General features: G+C 61.6%; 5 protein-coding genes across 5 annotated transcripts; all 5 read left to right on the top strand.

Annotated features, from left to right (window-relative positions):
• Nucleotides 1–381: 381 nt before the first annotated feature.
• On the top strand, nt 382–1,524 carry PLICBS_007410 (uncharacterized protein; the record flags this gene model as incomplete). Its single annotated transcript, XM_018320842.2, has 3 exons — nt 382–688; nt 768–832; nt 940–1,524. The coding sequence occupies 3 exons, from the start codon at nt 382–384 to the stop codon at nt 1,522–1,524; spliced, it is 957 nt and encodes a 318-aa protein (XP_018180739.2).
• A 2,287-nt stretch (nt 1,525–3,811) lies between these two features.
• Nucleotides 3,812–5,149, top strand: PLICBS_007409 (uncharacterized protein; the record flags this gene model as incomplete). Its single annotated transcript, XM_018320840.2, has 1 exon — nt 3,812–5,149. The coding sequence occupies one exon, from the start codon at nt 3,812–3,814 to the stop codon at nt 5,147–5,149; it is 1,338 nt and encodes a 445-aa protein (XP_018180737.2).
• A 5,547-nt stretch (nt 5,150–10,696) lies between these two features.
• Nucleotides 10,697–11,350, top strand: PLICBS_007408 (uncharacterized protein; the record flags this gene model as incomplete). The annotated part of the gene is made up of 3 exons (XM_018320838.2): nt 10,697–10,717; nt 10,776–10,942; nt 11,077–11,350. The coding sequence occupies 3 exons, from the start codon at nt 10,697–10,699 to the stop codon at nt 11,348–11,350; spliced, it is 462 nt and encodes a 153-aa protein (XP_018180735.2).
• A 1,099-nt stretch (nt 11,351–12,449) lies between these two features.
• Nucleotides 12,450–13,205, top strand: PLICBS_007407 (uncharacterized protein; the record flags this gene model as incomplete). Its single annotated transcript, XM_018320837.2, has 1 exon — nt 12,450–13,205. One exon carries the CDS (start codon nt 12,450–12,452, stop codon nt 13,203–13,205), a length of 756 nt encoding a protein of 251 aa, XP_018180734.1.
• Nucleotides 13,206–13,875: 670 nt separating this feature from the next.
• PLICBS_007406 (uncharacterized protein) lies at nt 13,876–15,639 on the top strand (the record flags this gene model as incomplete). The annotated part of the gene is made up of 3 exons (XM_018320836.2): nt 13,876–14,725; nt 14,802–15,011; nt 15,074–15,639. The coding sequence occupies 3 exons, from the start codon at nt 13,876–13,878 to the stop codon at nt 15,637–15,639; spliced, it is 1,626 nt and encodes a 541-aa protein (XP_018180733.2).
• Nucleotides 15,640–22,357: the final 6,718 nt, after the last annotated feature.

The following is a 22,357-nucleotide window of genomic DNA, read 5'->3' as shown; positions in this document are numbered from 1 at the left end:
TGTAGATGTACATACCAAGTTGCGTGGGCGAACAGGCACCGTCCACCGAGCTTGGGCTGAACGACAGCCCTGGCGATGCTTGGCCTGGCCCCTGGCCGGCGGGCCGACCAGGCCTTTGGAGATTCAACGGGCCCGTAGGTGGGGGGGGGGCGCCTCCTCCGTGGTGGAGTCCAGGTCCTTCGTCTCTGCTTGACTGCATCGCAACTAGCACCTCTCCCAAGATCGGTGTGTGCGCTGCTAGTATTCCCAGCTCCAGTCTTCTTATTAAGACGGGGTGGCCACCATGGCATCCCGCGAGAGCTGCCATGCCCTCCTCGCTGCTGCTGCTGCCGCTGCCGCCGCCGTCGCACAACAAACCGTAGCGCCTCGCCCGAGCCCTCCATGAGAGCGCCGTCCGTCCCCGCGGCTCTCACGGCCCTCGCCTGCCTGGTCGGTGTTACAGCCGCAGCCGCAGTCGCCCCCAAGCAGGTCGTCATCGCCAGCAGCAATGCCAAGGTCGAGAGGAACGCGACGCCCAGCGTCTTAACCCCCTCCAAGGACATCGACGCGGGCACTCGTCCGGCCATCAAGGCCGGCACTGAGCTTCGCATCCTCTGCGCCGGCGACTCCATCACCCTCGGCACCCTGAGCCAGACGGATGGCGGCGATGGCAACGGCTACCGCCGCCAGCTGCAGGCGGACCTATCGAGTGAGTCTGCGCAACCCCTCCCCGTGCATGAGACAAGTTTGCGATATCGCGCGTGGCTGACATGGGCTCCGTGTCTCAGAGGACAACGTAGTCTTCGCCGGTAGCACGACAACGCCAGACGGCACCATGCTCGACGGCTACTTTGTGCGTCTCCAACCCGCCCTCCCCTCCGTTCCCCCGTTCCCATGACGGACGAACACGTATGAAGAAAGAAGGGCATGTCCCCCGGCTGACCGTCTTGGCGAATGCAGGCGGCGTGGCCCGGCAAGACCATCCAGTACATATCGGACGAGATCGGCCCCTCGCTCAAGCAGCGGCCCAACATCATCCTCCTGCACGCCGGGACAAACGACATGAACGAGAACAACTCGACCGCGACGGAGGGCAATGACCCTGCGGCCGCAGCCAAGCGCCTGGGCGCGCTGGTCGACAGAATCGTCGCTGCGTGCCCCGACGCCGTCGTCCTCGTCGCCATGATCATCGACACCTGCCGGCCGGAGCAGTCGCCGCGCACGCAGCTGTTCCAGTCCCTGATCCCCGGCGCCGTCACGCGGCCGCGGCTCGAGGCCGGGCACAAGGTGCTCGCCGCCAACTTCACCGCGTTTCCCGTCTCGGAGCTGCGAGATTGCATCCACCCGACAAACAGGGGGTACCGACTCCTTGGCGACTACTGGTACGACGTGATGGCTCAGGTCCCGCGCGACTGGATCCAGGCACCCGTGGGACCGGACCCGGAGCGCTCTTCCGCCGGCAGGGTTGCGGCGCCTCCCGCGGCCGCGGGAGCGCTCGCCTTTGTTGTTGTGGCGGCGGCGGCTGTGTTGACGATGTGCAGCTGACCGGGAATACCCAAGGCCCTGGATTTTTCTTTTTGTCAAAGTGAAGCCCGATCTGGCCTTGACGGCTACGGCATGGAAAAGTTGGGAACTACGTTTGACTTGCGCATGTAATGATTTGTATTTGGCATGGCTGTGGCGCATGGGCATAGACGGATACAATGTTGTCGTATTACAGCTTCACGACGCGAAAGCACGGCTTGGGGGGGGGCATTACGGTACAGGAAAAATTGGGACACGGCGTTGGCAGGTCATCTGCTCTCAGAATCACACAAAGACCCTGGAACATCCTTTGATTCCAGATCCTGATGTCGTTATCTCGTCTACGGAGTAGTAGGGGTCCTCCCTGATACCGTCTAAGTCCTGGATAAGGCGCAACCACCAAGATCGCAGCAATGACAAGGACCCTGCGTTATCGAATGCGACTACCAAAACCGGCAGGCCGCTTCCAAAGCCCTCGATAGGCATACCGTCGAGGCATTGGCATATCAGCGGCTCTACACATGCCGGGACGAGTCGGGAAGCTCACAATGCTCTGACTCCTGTCCCGCAGGGAAGATTCGGACATGGCCCGCGCGCCTGGGCAGGTCCCGTACGAACTGACGCCACCCAGCCAAGGCGTCAGCATGAAAATGGAGGGAGTCATCAGCGGACAGCGGCTCTCGGCCGAGAGAACGCCTCACCCAAGAGGAATCATCTCAGAAGCAGCAAAAGAGAGGCGCCGTTGCAGCCCGTGCCGTGTCCGGGTGGACCAGCGCGGGCAGAGTCGGGACGACGCCCTCAGTAACGCCGGCGGGCGGGCGGCCGCTGGCCCACCAAACGCCGTCAGCTAGCGACGCCATCGGGGGGGTCGTACGAACGAGCCAGAGAGAAAATAGACGAGGCGAAAAAAATCCAGCTGATGGAAGCCGTGCCGGACCCTGAGAATGAGCCCGTCTCTTTTGCCACCTGCGACGGTGTCGCGGCTAGGCATGGCATGCTAGGCACGGCCATGCAGCTTGAAAATTTGCGGTGCATTGGGCGGGCGGATGGCACGCCAAGTTTGCATTTGTTTAGTGCGCCGAGTAGGTCGACGTGCCATGCCCGTGGCCGAGCCGGTGGCAGGCCGAGGTGGAAAAGAGCATGCCATCGGCAGGGAGCAGCGATACGATACAACGGACGACAAGCAGCTGCTGTCGCGATGAGTGCCTCATACATTGATTGCATCGCATGAGGGAGAGCCCGGAGCTCCATCTGCACTGCACCAGCGCGGGCGCACCCACGACCGGATAATCGCGATGAAGAGAAACCGATCCATCGACTTACACGGCCGCAGGTGAGCACCTCACCTCAGTGCTTCCCCCTCCCACAGCGGGGTACAGCCCATACAGCGCCTGGAGCTGCCCGTCGTGGCGCGCTGTCAGCTGTCCGCGCCCGCCCTGTGGCGTGACCCGTCGCCTGTTCAGCCTCCCATCCAGACGTCACGCAGCAGCGCCCGCCCTACCTCTCGCCATCCATGCCCGCCGCGAACGAACCATGGGCGCGCACCCGTGACCCGATGCGATCTCGCGATAAGCTCCGGGATGCCCGATGCGATACGAGACGGGACGGGAGATCCGCTACGTGCAGGCCAGGGCGGGCAACCAAGCAAGGACGAAAGAACAAGGCAAAGAAAGAAAAAATTCGCCGTGATGCTGATCCTGGTCCCAACCTCGGCCCCGGCTCCTGGGCGGGCGCGGGTAGGTGGTTCTTGGGGGCGGGCTCGGGCTGGGCTAAGCGCTGTGGGTTGCGAATGTGAACCGTCTCCCGCCTAATCGGCTCCAGCTCAGCCAGCCAGCCGCGCCCCTCGGGCTGCACCAACCTACCCCCTCCACCCCCCGCGGGCCATTGAGAGAGACGCGGCCCTGGCCATTTATTAAGCCTCGTTGGGAGGCGCTACGACCCGTGCCGACAACCAGCCGACCGATGCCGCAGCTCTCCCTCTCATCTCTCAGCTGCTGCTACTAGCCTCCTCCTCCTTGTGACTGCGAGCTTCCCCAACAGAGCATCGACGCCAGTCGTGCTGCCCTCCTCCGCCCATCTCGGAATCAAGCACGGTTGCACGACAATCCCATCACCGACGACACATCGACAGAGGAGATACGAAATCGCACCGCCCGACGGGGACACACACGCGCGCGCACTCAAGCTCCCCCCGACCCCCGGTCACCGCCGCCCTCATACTTACCCCATACTCGTATCTATCGGCCCTCCACTTCCTCCCCGTCCACATCCCCATCACGTCCGACGCGGACTTCCCCCAATTCCCATCATGGACGTCGCCTACAACCAGCACGCGGACCGCGCCCGCCGCAAGAACCGCTCCTCCACAAACATCAACCACCTCACGCTCGCGCCCCTGACGGTCAAGCTCCCGCTCGGCACCGACGCCGACGACTTCCCCGACGCGCTGCTCCTGCAGCACCAGCAGCAGTACTGGCACCAGAACCCGCCTCGCAGCGCCGGCGGCGGCGGCACGACGTCCTACCTCGAGGGCAAGTCCGCCCCGACGACGCCCCGCCTGCTCTCGCGCTCCGCCACGCCCTCGCGCTCCCGCTCCCACGCCCGCGTGCCCTCCGCCCCGAGCGAGCTCATCGCCAAGAGCAAGTCGTCGACCTACCTGGCCGGTAGCACAACGACGACGACGACGCGCCGGCCCGCCACGTCGGGCACCGCCACGCCGCGCCGCCGCAGCAGCCGCCGGAGGGGCGACGACGGGCTCGGCCCGCGCGACCGCAATGACAGCGACTGGATGCTGCGCGCGGGCGCGCTCATGACCTCGGAGGCGCGCGAGTACAAGGGCCAGACATGGCTCGTCTCGCGCCAGAGCTCCACCAGCCTGGCGGCCATGCGCGACGACGACGAGGAGGCCTTTGAGCAGGAGCTCGAGCGCGAGCGCTCCGTCGCCGCCGCCAGCCGCAGGGGCAGCTCCGCCTTTGGCGGCACCGACGACGGCTACGCGACGCCCAACGGCGGCAACGGGAGCCGCGTGCCCAGCCGCTTCAACAGCCGGTCGCACAGCCTCAGCCAGGGCGGCGGCGGCGAGCACCACCGCAGCGCCAGCCACGCCGGCACGCCCTACGACCAGCACCACGCCCACCACCACGCCCTCCACAGCTATCACCAGCAGCAGCACACGGGCGGCGCTGCCGCCGACGGCAGCTCCTCCGCGTCCTACTTCCCCAGCCAGTCGCCGCACCAGGAGACCCCCACGGCGGCTGCGGGCATCTCCGGACCCGACTTTGTCAACCTCGACGAGAAGCTCGAGGAGCTGGAGCGCGACACCACGTTCGACGACGAGGACGCGGTGCGGCGGCTCGTCCGCCGCGGGCAGACCGGCAAGGGCGGCTCGTGGATCGCAAACGTCATCGGCTGGTCGCTCTTCTCGGTGGACGAAAACGACGAAGAGGACGACGAGGACGATGACGACGAGTCGGTCGTGGACGAGGACGAGGAGCGGCCGCGGACCGGTCGCACGGGCTGGTCGGACCGTCACTTCGAGGGCGTGTCCAACGCGCCCCTGGAGAGGATACCGCCGCCCGCCAGCGACGAGGGCGGGTGGAAGGACGCCGCCTGGTTGTTGAGCGTAGCGAGCAAGGTGGTGTTTTAGCGGTACCGATACGTTCCTTGGGGTGACGTTCCCGTGCCTGTCTGGCAGAGTGACCCGGCGAGGCTACACATGCATACAAATAACGGCGGCTGGTGGGCCGGTGTAGGAGTTTTGGCTTGCAATGGCATCTTCAGTCAATTACATGCAGCATTAATGACGACTCTTTCAAGTTTCAATCGCACGAGATCAAGGAGTCCAGGACCCTTCCCCGTGAGTGACCCCCGGGCAAGGATCACCTGAGTCGGCTGGATTGCACGGGCCGGCTTACTGCAGATTTCGGACCCGAAGCCCTGCGTCAAATGTTCGGACGAAATGTAAACTGGGCTTTGCGCGGGAGGAGAACATGGTTAGGCGCGCAGACCCGCGCATTTCTCGCGCTCGCGTCGCATCTGCACACCAGTCCTGCAGCACGTTACTTGGTCCACTACTGTACTGCACTGTATACTAGGTAAGACGGTCAGACAAGATAGTTGCCAAGCGGCGCGGTTGGTAGGGTACGGCGCAGCGGTGAACATGAACCCCGTGACCAATACACCCTCTTGTACTTGTATGTGCTAGTAGTCTGTGTCGCTTGAACAGCCGCCGTCTTGGCGGGCACTTAAGTGGCTGGACGAAAAAGACGCTTGCCGAGCCGCTGAAAGCAGGACTGCGTCGGCACCAGAAAATCAAAGGAGAAACAAAGAGGCCGTCAACCGCCGGTGTTCAGGTGATGCGCCCTGGGGCCGGGATCGTCGCCGACTTCAACGCCGATCCAATTTCCCGGAGTTTATTCCCTTTTGACCTGACTTGTTGGGCCGCCAAGTGGGGGACGCGGGGAAGCGGTATCGTAGCCGGAAGGCGGCACGGCGGCTCCCCGCCGTCTCACGAAACACTCGTCGAGGCAGCCGCACGTCGCAAGCGATGAGGAAAACTGATCAAGGCTCGACGGGTGCTGCTTGGCGCCGGCAGAGGAACTTTGCTTGGCCTGCATCAGGATTCCGTGCAAGACGCGGTCTAGAACGCACACGGAGCTCCTGATGACGCGCGAAGTGGCCCTCCAGAAGTACGATGACGTCCTTGTACGTCCTGACACTCGGAATCGCGGTCAACCCATCGTCTCGGGCGACTCCCACCGCGGAGGCTGCGGCAGCGTTGCGACTCCCTGCCACCTCTGTCGAAAGGATCCATCTTCCCAGCAACATGTTGCGTTTGTGTCTGTGCGTCGGGCAGTCGGTCAGTCAGTCAGGATCTTTGATCTACTAATATCGGACCCTGCATGCGAGTGTGGGCGTGTCGCGAGGTGGAACGACGTGAGAACTGCCGCCTCTGCGCGTCTTGCCGCGGATCGGGAGTTCACCACGGCGGAACCTCAGGGGGCACAGGCAAAACGTTCGGCAAGGCCGCCGGAAACGACACGGTGCGGCGGTCGAGTGGCTCCGCACCCTGGGACCGCTGGGCACCAAAGACAGCACACACCGAGCTTTGTTTGCCAGCCAACGGCCGTGATGCGTTCGCTCCAGGGGTTCGGCACCGGTGAGCGTCGATCACCAGGAAACGCCAATGATGCGCCGCGCCTCCGTACGTGGTTCGACAAAGATGAAAAGCTCGTAAGGCAGCGGAGCGCTGCTTCCGTGTACGATGCCGGCGGCCTATCTGACCATGGTTGAGGCCTGCTGGTTTATGCTTTGGAACCGTGATACCGAGTACGCAGTCTCTCTGCTGATACTCGTTGGACGGCAAACACCAACAGTGGTGTATTACAGCCTTTGACGCTAAAAGCATGACAGGATCCTTAGACCCAGGGCAGGGCCGCTGCAGAAAGACGGCGGGGGGCGCGGCCAACAATGCCCCGGATGTGTGATGAGTCGAGGGCCAGCTACGTCTTGGAGTGCTGTAATATCAGGCCGCCGTGACTTGATCAATGCAACGCGAGATGTTTAGGCTCATTCGACCCTGCCTGCGTACGGCTCCGCTGCCGGACGCCAGTGGAGACGTCTTCCTCGGGCAAGGTTTCTTGCACAGTCCGGCCAATCTTGTCGAGCGACGAGGCAGTTGGCAAGGCCGATGAGGACAGGGCATGGTGCGCGCAAGAGTTGCGTCGTCCGTCAACCATGGCGTGGTGGCCGCCTGACTTGGAGGCAAGTGATCGAGTCGCCCTGCTCCGATAGGACGAGGAACCCCGGTGCCAGCTCACCGGCTGCAGTCGAAGCAAGGCGCGGACGGGATGAGACTTCTGTGAGAGCCTCGGGACACTGGTGGTGCGAACAGTCTCTGGAGCTGGAGGCTGGACGAGCGGGCGCGCGCATGGAGGAGAAAGGTGCTGGTGTGTGGCATGGCGAGCATGGGTAGCGCGCAACAGTGCCCGTTTGTGTCGAGACGTGTGTCTGTCTGGCGGATTGTGTGTGAGGCCGTGCGGCCAGGTGTGTGCGTGAGTGTGTTTGTGGCGTCAACGATGGATGGGCGGGTCGAAACGATGCATGCGTCCCCAGCAGGAGGGGTCCAATGATGTAACCGGCTGCCCGACCCCTGCCCGGGCGCCGGGGTTTGGCTTGGGGGTGGGCAGGTACGAACTTTGCACCTGCGAAGTATGAAGTGTTGAAGTGGTACAGTGCAGTACGAGTACTTGCAAAGCTTTGGATGAAGACGGGACGGGGCAGGAGAAGGAGCCCGGGCAGGGCGACGGGATGCTGGGGTGCGACTGTACTAACCTTCCTCGAGTCGTCACTGTCACTGTCGCTGTCGCTGTCGCTGTCGCCGTCGCCGCGCCCCGATTGCAAGTGTTGGGGCCCGGCTTTTTAGTTAGCTCGGGCCTGGAAGGGTAAAGAGGGGAACTTGAAGGGCCAGAGAGGCAGGCGCGGTGGAGGCACCTTCATGGGCTCCGTGGCGAGCACGGCTAGCACAGCTATAGCATGGCTGGCCGCATGGCTCCAGCCTCATGACATGATGGCATGGCACCCGACGCCAGGAGAGGGTCTTCCGGCCCGGCTGTTTGGTTTGGGCAAGAGGGCAGGTGGTGGTGGCACCCCAGCACCGAAGCATCTCTCTCCGTAGGAATGGACTACAGTACTATGGACTATGATGGTCTGAGGTGAGGTCAGGTACGTCCATGCCCTCGATGGATTCCCGAGGTGGGCTGCCCACAACCTACAGGCCCTGGCCCTGCCCTGTCGTGGGCCGGCAAGCGCAGCGGGCCCATCATCATGGTCCGTGGATCTGTCACCAACGCCCGCGCCCACAGTGACAGCGGCAGCAGCAGCAGCAGCAGCAGCAGCGACAACGACACAGCGACCAACACCAACACCAACCACTAAGTTTCCAGGAGCTGCAGCTGCACCTGCGCCCGGCGCCTGCACCTCCCACCTCACCTCCCACGTCGCGGTAGCTCGACGTAGCTTAGCGCAGGCAGGTGCCCCGCGGAGGGGCAGACACAAGGCAGGTACGCCTGCTCCCCGGCCCAGCACGTCACGGGAAGGTGCGAGAAGAGACAACAACGTCCACCGACGTCAACCTGCCTGCCTGCCCGCCTCGGGGCAGGGTGCCTCCGTTCTACGAGGTTTTCGGCGTTGGTACCCAGTAGCAGCATTCACGCTGCTCGCTACCGCCAAGTACAGTAGACACTGGGTAGGTTGTCCCCGTGCATCATGTAGGTTCCGCGGCACAGACCAGGTGACGGCCAGAACCACGACCACATTTGTTTGCTTCATGGATTACCTCACCTCACCTTACCTACCTGTCCCTTGCGAGTGCTGTGTTGTGTGCCGTGCTGTGCCGTGCTATAGCAGGGCCCTTGACATTGCATTATCGTTTCATCATATGAATGAGTGACTGCCGCATCCCCTTATCGGCGGCCGTCTCATTCTCCCTCCCTCCTGGCTCCCGCCGCCTCTCATTCTGCCTCTTGACCGTGCCCGAGGAGCGACTCGCTTTGACTGCCGCTCCGCCGAGTAGCCGGCGCCTCGACTCTCGTTTTGAATACTATCCCACACCTGGCGGTGTTTCAAGAAGCGTTAGTAATGTCTGTTTGCATTGACTTCTTCCTTCACGTTGCAACTGCCCTCGAGCCTCGTCTGATCTTGTTCGGCCGCATCCCTGTCGATCCCGAAAGGCGACAATCTCCTGTGCCCGCTGCCCGCTTGTCCCTCCAAGCTCTCCCCCTGCTCACGATGCCCGCCTCCCCAATGCAACCCCTGTACACGCCATGACGGTCACCCTTCTAGCCAGCACGACACCAGGCCAAAAGGAACCGTCGGCGGTCTCGCGCTCAGCTTCAGCACCGGGTGCATTTCCCAAAGGTCGCTCGCTCATCCATCCCTTTCCTCTTCCGCCAGCCATCGCCAGCCCACTCGGCCGTTAGGCCAGGGTCGGAACGCAGGCCCACCCACGCTCCTCGTCTCGCGGGGCGCTGGCGGCACGAGCACAGGGCCACAGCAGCCTCGCCGGTTTTGGCGCATGTCTGATCGTCGCCGTCCGAGCTGCTGGGATGGCACGCGCTGGCTGGCACGCAGTCCCGGGGACGGCATGGGCCCGCCTTGAAATGCCTCTCTTTCTGTTGCCAGAGACGAGAGAGGCTTGCCTCGACACGAGCGCGGCACCAGAGTTGTTTAGCGAAGTCGTCAGTAGCGAGAGCGCCGTCTCCGCGGGCGACTTTTGTTTCCCAATAGTGTCACCACTTCTTTTGATCCGCTGCCTCGACCCCCCCGAACCGTCCAACCGCCACGCAACAGCAGCGTCACTCTTGACCCCACCAAGCGGCCCGCTGAGGCCGATTCTCGAAGCTCATCATCCACTGACGTTTGCTGCTCACAGACGCTGCTCCTCCTCTTCTCTAGCCTCTACCCACACCCTTCTCGCCTTGCCCACCCAGCAGCCTCCGTCTCGGCGCTGCGCTGGCCAAAGTCAGGCACAGGGGGGGATAGCAATATTATTAGAGCGCCGGCCCTGCCTGCCCTCGAGCCCCAACGGAAGCCGCTCCTCCAACATCCTCCCGTCATCCTACACGCTTTCCCGACCACCGTCCCGCCGAAATAATAGACACGGGCGCGGCACGACACACTTGGACATCGTCGGCGACATACGAGCGGCGCATTTCCCAGCATCGCCTGCATTTTATTCTATTCTACTACTAATACCGTCGCCGAAGCCTGCTTCTTGGGCCGCCTGTAGCCTCCGTGGTGAGCTGCGACCAGGTCACGGCACCACCTCTCACGCCACATCCCGCCCCGAGAGCCGCCTCGCGCGCCGCCGCCCCCGTCTCGACCAACGTCACGATCCCGGTCTTCACCCTGCTATACCTGACACCTTGCGCTGCGCTGTAGGGCCGCACACGACTTGCCTACGGCGCGACAACCCACGCCCTCGCTGCTCATCAGCATTGTTTGCTTTTGACCTCTCGCTCGAGCGACTGCAAGATCCAGTCCGCATTTTGCGCGCTCTCCACCGGTGACCCGCTTTGCACAGTTCTTGCTGTGGCTTCAGGCACTCACGGGCACCCCCTCTCACTCTCACTCGCTCGGCCTTACCCCTCCCCCGGCGTCGACGTCGCGAGGCAAACAGCATCACATCGTCGCCATGGCGCCATCCGAGGACAAGGTGCGCAACGGACCAAGGGCCGCCACGGGTGTGCTTTGACTGACGACGACTTGGCTAGGTTGCGCCCGAAGAGAGCGAGCCCAACTTTGGCGACGGGGTTGACATGAGCACGTTTAACCAGATCCTCGAGATGGACGAGCCCGGGGACCAGGACTTTAGCTCCTCGATCGTCTTTGGTTTCTTTGACCAAGCCCAAGAGACATTTGAATCTATGGACAAGGCGCTGTGAGTCTCATCGCGTTGGAAACCCCCCATGGTGCGCCTCGTGCGTGGCAGCGCTGGCACGAGTGGCCGGGCCGGCGGGCTTGCTTGCAAAAGGATGAATGGCTAACCGCGCGTCACTATTTGGCGTGTCCCAGGAAGGACGAGGACCTCGAGAAGCTGTCTCAACTAGGCCACTTCCTCAAGGGCTCATCGGCGACGCTGGGCTTGGTCAAGGTGCGCGACGGGTGTGAGAAGATTCAACGGTTCGGCAAGAACGAAAACGAGGACGGAACCGAGGAGCCCGACTCAGAACTGTGTCTGAAGCGCATCAAGCAAGCGCTGAAGGCGGTCAAGGCGGACTACGAGGTTGTCGAGAAGGCTCTCAGGAAGTATTACGAGGGCGACAAGGACAAGAGCGACGACGCCTAGATACCCACCAATGGGCATCCCCCGGGCCGCCACGCAGGGCCGCATCGAGTCGGGATGCTCAACCGGCATTGTGTACTTTTGTTGGAGACGGGTTCGGCCCAGGACGGGCTGGGGTTGGACGTCAGAGAAGTAAAGGACAATGGATGCCTATGCCTCTGCCCCAGGTTTCCAGGACACCCATTCGGAGTCCGGAAACGACTTAATCAAAGTGCGAACCCGACTGGCCCGTAGAGAGCGGCTGAGGACATGGGGGCGGCTGCACCCCGACACGTCGAAACTGCCGTGGCCAGAGAGTCGCCTTGCATTGGCCGGATAGGGGTGCTGGACGCGGGCGTGTGGATGTGTGGCACGCTGCAGCAGCAAGGATGGCCCCGGACGAGGCCGCCGGCAGTGCTCGACACGTGCCGGGCGCGCCTGGGCAGAGGCGAGGCTCCTGTCCGAGGGGCCCAGCAGACCCGCGTTTGACGGGGACGGGACGTGTCAAGGACGCAGGGCGGCCGGCTAGGACAGTACGGTAATTAATTGGATGCGACGTTGGGTCGACCAGGCTGTCGCGTGTCCCAAGGTGTGTCCCTGGACGGCCTGCGCGATGGTGGCGTACTGCTTCACGATGGCATGTATCCTTGGTTGCCTTGGGGTGCTGCTCCGTGGCCGCTGCAGGCACCGACCGAAATAGGTGCCTACGCAGGGCGCCTGGTCTCTCCACCTGTAAAGGCCGTTGCAGCCCTGGGCGAGGCGGTGCACAGAACCTGCCTGCCCAGGTGGAAGGCCACCTACGCTCAGCGCCACGGGGACGGGCGCGGACTGCGCGCCGTCCACTGCAAGCCCGGGCATGCACTGCGAGACTCCGCCAGCCTCATGGAACCACCTCATCACTGGCTGCCTCTGAGAGACCCGACGACACTCGCAATCCAGTGCGAGCACCAGCCCCTGCGCCGCCAGCAACAAACATCCATTTATAAGTCGACTTTGCACCGCATTGTTCGCTCTTGATTTCACTGAGAGTACGACCTGACCGTGGCCATCATTGCCATTTCTATCCCGCCAGACCCTCAACCTCAGCCAAGCCGCTCTCTCGAGCACTTCAAACTAAATCTCCATGCCGCCCAAACCAGCACCAACGCACTTTCTGTGCATCCCCTTGGCGTCGCCACAGCTCGCACGCGCCTGGGCATCCTTCCGCGCCGACGTCACCAGCCCAAACAGCTTCGCGCTGCCCGAGGACGCCGTGCGGCCGCTCGGCACGCTGCACCTGACGCTCGGCGTCATGAGCCTGAAGCAGGACGGCGTGGACAAGGCGGCAGAGGTCCTGCGGTCGCTGCGTCCGCGCGAGCTTCTCGCCGAGCTTAGAGCGTCCAAGACGACGACGACATCGCCGCTCGCGCTACCGCCCAACGCACAGCCTGCCCCGGCGGCTACAGCGGCGGCAGGCGAGGGCGGCGGCGGCGGAAGCATCGCGGTCAGCCTCCGCGGCCTACATGCCATGCAAGCGCCGCACAAGACCTCGGTGCTGTACGCGCCGCCCACGGACGAGGAGGGCCTACTGTATCCGTTCTGCGAGAGGCTGCGGGCGCCGTTCCGCGAGGCCGGGCTGATGGAGGACGAGGGCCGGCCGATGCTGCTGCACGCGACAATGGTGAATACCATCTACGTCAAGGGCGCGAGGGGCGGTGGGCGGAGGAGCAGAGAGCGCATGATGCTGGATGCGCGCGACGTGCTGGCCCGGTACGACGACTTTGAGTGGGTGGAGGGTCTGCCTGTTACGCGCATTGCGGTGTGCAGGATGGGGGCGAAGAAGGTGGAGGGGAGCGACGACGATGAGGCGTACGAGGTGGAAGCTGAGGTGCAAGTATAGGGAGGGTAGCCTCGACGATGTTTGGGGTCACGATGGTGTGGCTTTTTAGACGGGCATGACGATGATGGTGTGTCGCCGTGCAGCGTGTTGAAAGCCGTGAGGCGGAGGGTTAGGTACATTCATCCAGGAGGCATCTTGGCTACGGCGATATGGATATGAAGACGTGCATGAGCTCGGCGTTGCCGTCTGATGGGCGTCGTAGGCAGCAATGAAGGCCGCAGTAGTGGAGGAGAAGCACTCCCATCGCCGCGCTGCAAGACACCTCCAGCTGCGGTTAAGCTATCGCTGTTCAGCAGACGTCCCCGCCTCAGCGCCCGCGTGGACCATCCAGCGCTCAGCTCCCCACGCTCCAGCCTGCCAACCCCCCCACTCGATCGTAACCGCAGCCTGCCTGGAATCTGACGTGAACACGACCTCGACGACGGACCTCACCTGTTTCAAACACCGGACACGCTCTACCGCATTACCGCCACGCGAACCTCCCACACGCCCGCTTGCCTACACCTCCACATCCGCTTCATTGCTTCTCTGCATGGGTGCCCTATAGCTTCGACGCGGCAGATTGCTTCAGCTGCAATCATGCTGATCCAGCTCCCGCGGAGCTGCGACGACGGACGAGACCTTGCCACGCCTTGACGACACGACTACGATCACGAAGACCCCTCACAGCATGCACACTCCCGAGAAGCGCCGCGGCGGGAGCCATGTTCTGCGCACCGGCCCAGCGCACTCCTCCGGGAGACATGGTACAGGCGGCGCCGGCAGCAGTGCCAACAACGCGAGCAGCGGCACCGGCAGCGGCAACCTGCCGGCCTTGCCGCCACGAGCGGCCATGGTAAACAGCAACGTGGCCACGGCCGACGACGCACAAGAAGTTGCCAACAACGGGGGCGGGCCGTCCGGCGGCGGCGGCAGCGGCTCGGGCGGCGGCGTGTCTCTGTCTGATCGCCGCGACAAGGACAAAGACAAAGACAAGGACGGCGGCGGCGGCGGGCGGCCCAACTCGAGCACCGGGCACTACGGCGGTCGCGGGGGCTCCGACAAGCACGCGCGCGACGCGGCGAACCTCCACCGCGAGCAGCTGCGGGAGCGCGACGAGAAGATCGCAGCGCTCGAGGCGGAGATGGCGCTCATGGAGAGCGAGTTCCACCGGGAGCTGGACAAGCTGTCCCAAAACGAAAGCGAGACGGCGACGTTCTGGCAGGCCAAGCACAGCGCGCTGAACCAGCAGTTCCTGCGGACCGACACGGAGCTGCGGCTGCTGCGGGCCGAGGTGGACGTGCGCGAGGCGGAGCGCGCGGAGCTGCGCCAGGGCTGGGAGGTGCTGCGGCGTGAGCTGCGCGAGCGCGACGAGGAGGTGCGCAGCCTGCGCGGCCAGATCCGCGGCCTCAAGGAGTTTGTGAGCACGAGCACCCGCACGGGGTCGCAGACGAGCGACGAGGTGTTTGGCGACGGCATGGCGCGCCTGGGCAACGGGCTGCAGAACTGGGTCATAATGCACTTTCGCAAGGCCAAGCTGGGTGAGCATCCATTACCTCGAGAGGCTCCGCGTCCCATGTGTTTGGGGCTGTGACGCTGACTGCCTGCCGACGACAGACTTGACCAAGGTGGACGAGGCGACGCTCGCTGAGCTGAGCGAGCTGGTGCCCATGTACGAGGACCTGGTGCTCACCAGCAAGGTCCACCTCCTGCAGTCTCTCGTGTCGAGGATCCTCGTCGAGATGGTCTTTGACGCCTACTTTGTGGGGCTGTCGACGGAGCAAACGCGGTCCTTTCGGCAGATGGAGGATCTGCTCTGCTCGTTCTGTATGCCGTGTCACGCCCCTTGCGATTCCATGTGTTCGCATGCTGACTTGTCCTTGCTGCAGCCGCTTCGGATGAGGCCGTCAACCAGTGGCGCTCGTCTACGCTCGCCCTCCTGCGCCGCGACCCCCACCAGATGCTGCACGACGAGACGAGCAGCTTCGTCGAGGCCGTCATTGCTCGCGTGAACCGCCTTCTGGACGCCATTGCCCCCAGTGGTCCGCCCTCAGAACCCAATAACCCTTCCCCCTCCGCCACCGGCAGCTCACCCGGTGCCAGCAACAGCAACACTACCAACAACAACAGTAAACCATCATCATCATCGTCCTCGGCCCGCGACTCGGCCCTCCGCGTCCTCGTCAACAACTCGGTCGAGCTCGCGCGGCTGCTCGTGGTGCAAAAGGCGGTGCTGCGCGTGCACATGCCCGTCGTGCTGCCGCACCAGCGCGTCCTGTTCGAGCCCGAGACCATGGAGGACGTGGGCGGCGAGGACGAGGACGCGCTCGCCCGCAGGGAGATTTGGTGCGTCGTCTTCCCCGGCGTCATCAAGCACGGCGACGAGAACGGCGGGCAGATGCAGTTCCGCAACGTCATTGCCAAGGCGAGGGTGCTGTGCAGTCCCGAGGAGTGAGACCGGGCGAAGTCTGTGACGGGAGGCGCGAGAGCGCGCCATGGTAGAACTCATGTCGGTTTAGATGCAAGGCGACGTCAGCGCCGCCACCATGTTGAAACGAGGATCATGGGGGGGACTCGGCATACAGAAGGCGTATCATATCACTCTCGACAGTGGCGTTCTACAACTCGGCAACTCGACAACAATAGCAGCAACATTGACGTGCAATGGGCGAGCTCCTGAGAGGGCAGCCGTCATCAGACCATCCCACGTGCCTGGGCCAGATATGAAACCGTCCTGTGCACCGCGGCCCCAACTTTTTCGTCGTACGCATCTCATACATAGCCCGTGCCTTCCCGGCAGGCCGTCTCTACTACACCTTGTGAATCGCATGCCTCGCGCGCCGTCCACCGTCCCGGTTCTCAAGCCGACACTTGTAGTGAACGAGAAACGCTCCAGACAAGTCGAGACGCACCGTCGTTATGCAACATGGCTTGATCAATAGTCAATACGCGCGTGGTGCACACGCGGGGAAGGGCACGCACGGGGTACCCTATTCTGCTTCAACGCCGCCCGTGCCCCCTTCACCCACGCGTCTGCACCACTCTACAATGCGTCGACGCGGGGTCCGGTCCCGTTTTTCGTTTACGAAACTCTGCGTGGCGGCGCACAGAATGTTTCTGTCAAGAGACGCTGTTCCTCGCCCCTTTCTTGTTCATGTTAAGTCAGTCAGGCATGAAACTGTCTATGCTTCTCGAGCCGAAGACGCGGTATACAAAAGGGGGCCTTGACTCGCGGCTCTCTTCATCCTCTTGCCTCCTAATTTTCGCCATATCTCTCTCTTCCAGCTCGCCGCGTCTTAACACCAACTCTGTATTCGGCGAGAGAGAGCCTCGGACTCTCACACACACACACGCCATGAAGGTATCGCTCAGCACATGTCTATGCCTCCTCTCGGCCACCGCTTCCGCCACCTTGCCGCCGCTGGGGAACAAAGATATTCTGTACCCTACCCTGCAGAGTGCACGAGAGGCCGCGACACTGGTCAATGAGGCGCAGCCGCTCGTGGGAGTGAGTTCTCCTTACCCTTACCCCCCACGGCCCTGGCTTCACTCCCTTTTCACTTCCCTCCCTTTCTCCCCTCCCAAGGGATGTGACGGCTGGGGGCCGAGCCACCAACCCCGTCCACCGCCTCCCGATCGAAGCAACAGCCGAGAGGAGCCGAAGTAGCAGTACGGATTTCTGACGATGACTGAAAAAAACGCAGCGCTGCAACATGACAACCCAGTTGTGCCACATCGACCTGTACGTGCCGCGGTGGGGCGTGGGCCGTGGCTATATCTTGTACAAGAGGGCAACGCGCTACCGGTGCAGCCCCGACTCCGCGGTACGTTGGTTTGCCCCCCCGAAACAGACGTCGTGGCGAGCCCGAGCTGTAATTGCCGGAGCGTGTGTGAGAAAGACGCGGGGAGAGAGAGAGAGAGTCCGTGTGTGTGTATATAAATGTGTATGCGTGTGTGCTAACCCCTATGCTCTTCCACCCCTTTAGTGCAACGAACTAGGTCAGACGTGTATGCACCGCTGGGATCCGGACATGACAATCTGCGACTACGTCCATGTCATCGCGGAGCAGGCAGAACCCGGGTGTGTTCGGATACTGAGTAAATAAAACGCCGGGGGGGCCAAGGCTGGGCTGCCAGCTTTCAATTCACTTGCCCAGCGGTATTCGATCTCAGCAACGCGCTGCGAACAACGCCTACGAGTTCATCTTTATCGAAACGCTGCCACACCCCGCCCTCTACGAGGATATAGATGGTGTCCTCGAAACACCCTTCTCGCCATCATTCCCTCTTCTTGTTTCATTATATATAGCATTGAAACCTACATGTATCAAATCCTCAAGTCCGCATGTTGGTCAGTACCGTGTGGAATGACTCGGGTGTGAGAGCAGCCCATTTCTCGCACTCGATTAGAAGTTGCTCAATATTTTTTGACGACGCCCCATTGTTTTGGCAACGCTGTGGCGTGCAACTGGTCAATCTCAGTTGACACAGGCTGCTGGTGTCCAAATTCGACGGCGAGGTAGATAGAAGCCGCCGGCTGGCGCTTCCAAAGTACATGGCTAACAATCTGCGACTGCCGTGATGTACTCGACCCCAGACTGCCGAGGATACAAGTAGACGCCCCGCGCTGTATTTGCGTTGTTGCGTCCGGGCGTATACACCAGTTTATAGAATTGTGTACGTCATCTCGTGGGCCCGTTTCACGTGTGAGAAGCCCGAGCCAGGGCAGCCGGTACCTTTCCAGTTAAAGAACGCGGCTCTATTACGAGATTCTGTCCATGCCATGGATACTTCCGTGCGAGGAGAGTAGTTCTTGCGCGGTTAGGTCAGTCAGTCAGTCAGTCAACCAGCCATGGCGTTATGATACATGGAGTCACTATCGCGGACATGGTGCTCTTTAAATGCGGCTCGCCCCTCCGCTCCCCTCCCTTCTTCCATCCTTCCACTCGCCAGCCGACTCATATTGTTGCCTTCACCCTATCTCGCCCTACAGCTTGGCAGCGGCCTACATGCAGAAGATCCCTAATTCCGCGCCGCGCAGTGAAGCATCCCTCAGACGTCATGCGATTCTTACGCAGCGTCCACGCCTGCTTATGCATCCTCTTGGCTACAACTTCTGCCACTTCGCCACCCCACCAAGACCAGGAGTCGCCGTTGCTTATCAGGTTCTCAAGCATGGAAAATGCCCGGCAGGCGGCTTTGGGGTGGACCAAGAGCGTGCCGCGACAGGGCGTGAGTGCTCGCTAGCCCCCCCGCCCCCCTGATCATTACCAGTCGCAGTTGGCCCCAGCAAGACTCTGACGACGCAGGTAGCGCTGCGACGTGCGCACCCAGCGATGCACAATCAGGACATGGTACGCGTGGGGCGGACAAGGGTCCTACTATCTAAAAAGCCAACAAAAGAGCCTGGAGTGCGACCCTGATTCCCAAGTAAGCTCACTCCTGATGTCTGGCAAGGGGGGAAACAGCAGTGGAGGAAACCAAGCCGCGACCGTTCGTATGTATGCTAACGGGCGATATAATTCTTTGATTCTAGTGCAACGAGTTGGGTTCGACGTGTATACAGAGGTGGAGCGCGGAGAAGACGATTTGCGACTATGTCCATGTCATCGCGGAGCTTGACAGCCCTGGGTGTATCCAATGATGGGCATCGAACAAATACGCTGGGGCATGATCGAGGTTCGAGGGGTCGAGCCGTGACGGCTACAAAGTCCATCGTCGCTACCGCTGCTACATTCACCACTTGGTGGAGATACATGTATGGGCAGACTCCTCTTGATGCTCTTCATGGTCCTTCTTCATGCACTGTCGCGTTAAGAGTAGTGTATTGATCGGACTTCTAGTTGGTCGGCTTCTATACCTTGGTCATGGAGTGACTACCCTTCCCCCTGCCTCCAGTCTGTTCCCAACACAATAAGGCTTATACTGGTGGTTATATATTGATCAGGATTGTATATCCCGGCTTTCATGCCAACCCATAACCGGGCAGGGTCAAAAAGCTCCTTGACTATGACGCATGGCTGGCTACATCTAGTTGGTACGCTACGGGCATCAGATCCAGCGTCGAGACTTTTTCGGCTAGGAGTTTGAGTATATGGCCTACGACCATGTTTGCGCAAGCGGTGTGCACTCCTCCAGTGTGTCATCAAACGCCGCCCGGCCCGTGTTCCGTTCACGTTTTCGAAACTCGCGCCTGGGCCACACACGGCACAGAGTGGGCTAAAGCAAAATACGCGTGTCTGTCACGGTGCATCATTCACGTCATGGAGAGGCCCGGGCGACGGGCGAATGCGCGCTCCAGCACGGCCAAGTGATTCTAAGTCATGGCACAATGACACTTGCTTACGTGCACCGCATACGTATTATACAAGGGAATTCTTCTTCCTCTCTGTCCGTCTCTCTCTCTCCGTCTCTCTCTCCGCGTCTCTATTGCTTTTGCGCCCCAGCAGTAGCACTAGCAAGGGCCCAGATCTCACTCCGGAAAAGAAGCCCTTAGACGTCCAGTCATGAAAGCGTCACACCACGTCAACCTCTGTTTATGGCTCTTCTCGGCTACCGCTTCTGCCAACTGGCCGGAAGGGATATTAGATCGGACCTTCTCGAATGTGAACGATGCCGTTCGCGAAATTCAGGAGATCAATCAGAGAGAGCCGCGGATAGGCGTGAGTGCTCCTCTTCGACCTCCGTCTCCTTACCCTCATACCAGGATTACAAGCCCCCGCCCTTCTTTTTCTCCTCCCCATCACAGTAGCTACCCTGCTCCATAGTCACTGATAACCTCGTCACTGTGCGAGCAAGGCACTGATAACGCAGGTGTATGCAGCGCTGTGACATCGAAACCCAGCGATGCAAAATTGAGGTCCTCATAGTAACCCGACTCAAACGCCCCTTGGGCATCAAGGTGCGTACGCAGCGTGTGGACTTCGGCTGTCACACGGATTCTCAGGTATGTGGATATAATAATGAGAGAAAGAGGGCAAGGGGGGAAGGAGACGAGGCCGTGGCCAACCGTACATCCAGACTGATTCTTCGCTTCAACTATCTAGTGCAACGAATTAGGCCGGACGTGTGTGCACAGATGGAAGCCGCGAAAGACGATGTGCGACTATGTCGATGTTATCGCGGAGCTGGATGAACCCGGATGCATCCTATGACAGCACGAGGCAGGCGCCAGGGCGGCCAAGGCCGGTCGGGGCCATTGTGAAGACGTGGATAGATGGCAGCACTCCGGCGGACGCAATCATAAGTTTTTGGAGTTCTGTGTCGAGTATAAGCACCTGCAGAGCTGTGCAAGAGTTCTATAGCCTCTGTTCGCGTCTCGACATGTGTGCCTTTCGCGGGCAACTCACCGCAGACCAAGTCTAGAGTGTGCTGTCCAACAGGCCCTGTTCAGTTGACTGGCTGCCCTTATCAGATCCGCTAATGAGGCCTGCGGCTAGTAGCAAGCCCAAGACTTACAAGCGACAACCTTGGTTGTGCAGGTGGGTGCCGTCGGGGTGGATCCTGCGGTCCATTTCGTCCTCTGCCACGCGGTTCCGTAGTACAGTATCGTATAGTGTATTTGCCATGGATGAGATGTGGCCCTGGCTCAATGTCCTCGGCATTGCGGAGGGCCACAATAGACACGGCGCACCGTGTTTGCCCCTGCAGTCTGCATCTCCGTCAGCAGAAACAAATGCACCGGAGCGGCCTGTCGAATGCAAATGTCACCGCCAGTGGCTGACGTTGCCACGACAGCCAGTCGCTCGACGACGGGTTGGGCCGCGTGCTCTGAGCCTACGTCACACTGCTCATGATTGTCCCGGCATTGGACGATCGACAACGGCGACGCTGGTGGGTGTCGTTGGGTTCGCATTGGCTTGACTATGACTCAATGAGACACAGGGCCGGGGTCCCTCGTTGAGCCTCAATCTTTCAGGGTATCAGCGGTTCCCCGCCGACTGCTGTCGTGCATGAAGATCCCGGCCTCCCGCGTTTCCCGCCGCCCGCGCCGCCCCAGAGCCCTCGCTAGATTTTGTCCCCATTCCATTCACTGTATGTGCCTTGTCCCCCACGCCATTTTGCGTCTCAGGAACCCAGGCCTTCCTCAACGGCAAAACAGCCGAATCTTTAACGCGCCGCGTGGCCTTTTTGGGGCATTGGGCGACGACGTGAGAATCCTCAACCTCCTGGTCCAACATGGTCCGCGACTCCTCTCACGTCTCGACGGCTTCCCAACGTTCGTATCCACGCTAGAGACGTGGACAGCTGCTGAGCAAATCGACGCAGTCACGGGTTCGTCGTCCTTCAGAGCCCGTGCAACAGCGTGTCAATTTCGGTGAAGGTGTGTCTTTGCGATTCGTCCCTCGGGCGCGTTTCGTCATTCATCAGCATCAGACGGTGCCACGATTGGGCGGGTGGCACGCGTACCACGGCGGCCGACACGGCTCTGGAGAAGACGGGCGTGCGGGCTTCGCTCCCCGTTTCGTCCGCCTGTAAGAATCACCTCAGCCGGCCAACATCCGCGGCCAAGCCAGCACAGGCAGCCGCCCACGGCGCCGGGGGCCTCGAAGTCTATCCTGAAGCTGAGCCAAGCATGTGCTGCGATGCTCGCCATCCCCCGGATGATTGGCGTGCTGACCAAGCCGTCGTAATAGAATATCGTTGCGTCTATCCTTGGGCTGGGATGTTATCGCTCGCGACGATTTGCGCTGCAACACCGTCGGCAGACGTGCCCGCACTGGACAAACTGCAGCCGCGGCGCATTTGACGCACTCTCGCAGCGAGGGGTCATTGTGAGGTGAGGTTCCCACACAAAGCAAGGTAGTCCGTCGCAGTAGGCGGAGGCATGTCGCTCCCTGTTGCATCCTTCCAACATCTGCCTTTCCGGGCATCGGTCGACGCCCAAAACACACCGCATCGTTGGCGTTTGGGCAGGGAACAGCCGCAGCATTCCCGCCCACGTTCTGTTGCTGTTTTTGACCCTGTTCTCCCCCGTGCCGGCCATCACCACCCACGGTGACCCGTCGTCCATGGTCTGGCCGCGAAAGCTCCCCTTGGCGAGCCATCACGTTTCCCCGCCGCTCGGTTCTAGCCGCTGGTGGCCGCCATCGTGACCGACTTGTCCACGGCTTGGGCAGGGAGCGTCCTCCCCGCTCGCCGGTTCATTGCCGCATCTTCACAAACCATTCGAT

This window comes from Purpureocillium lilacinum (genome assembly GCF_023168085.1).
Source record: "Purpureocillium lilacinum CBS 284.36 DNA, scaffold_5, whole genome shotgun sequence".
In the NCBI taxonomy this organism is placed as follows: domain Eukaryota; kingdom Fungi; phylum Ascomycota; class Sordariomycetes; order Hypocreales; family Ophiocordycipitaceae; genus Purpureocillium; species Purpureocillium lilacinum.
Note: the sequence above shows the minus strand (reverse complement) of the source record. Positions and strands in the feature narration are given on the sequence as shown.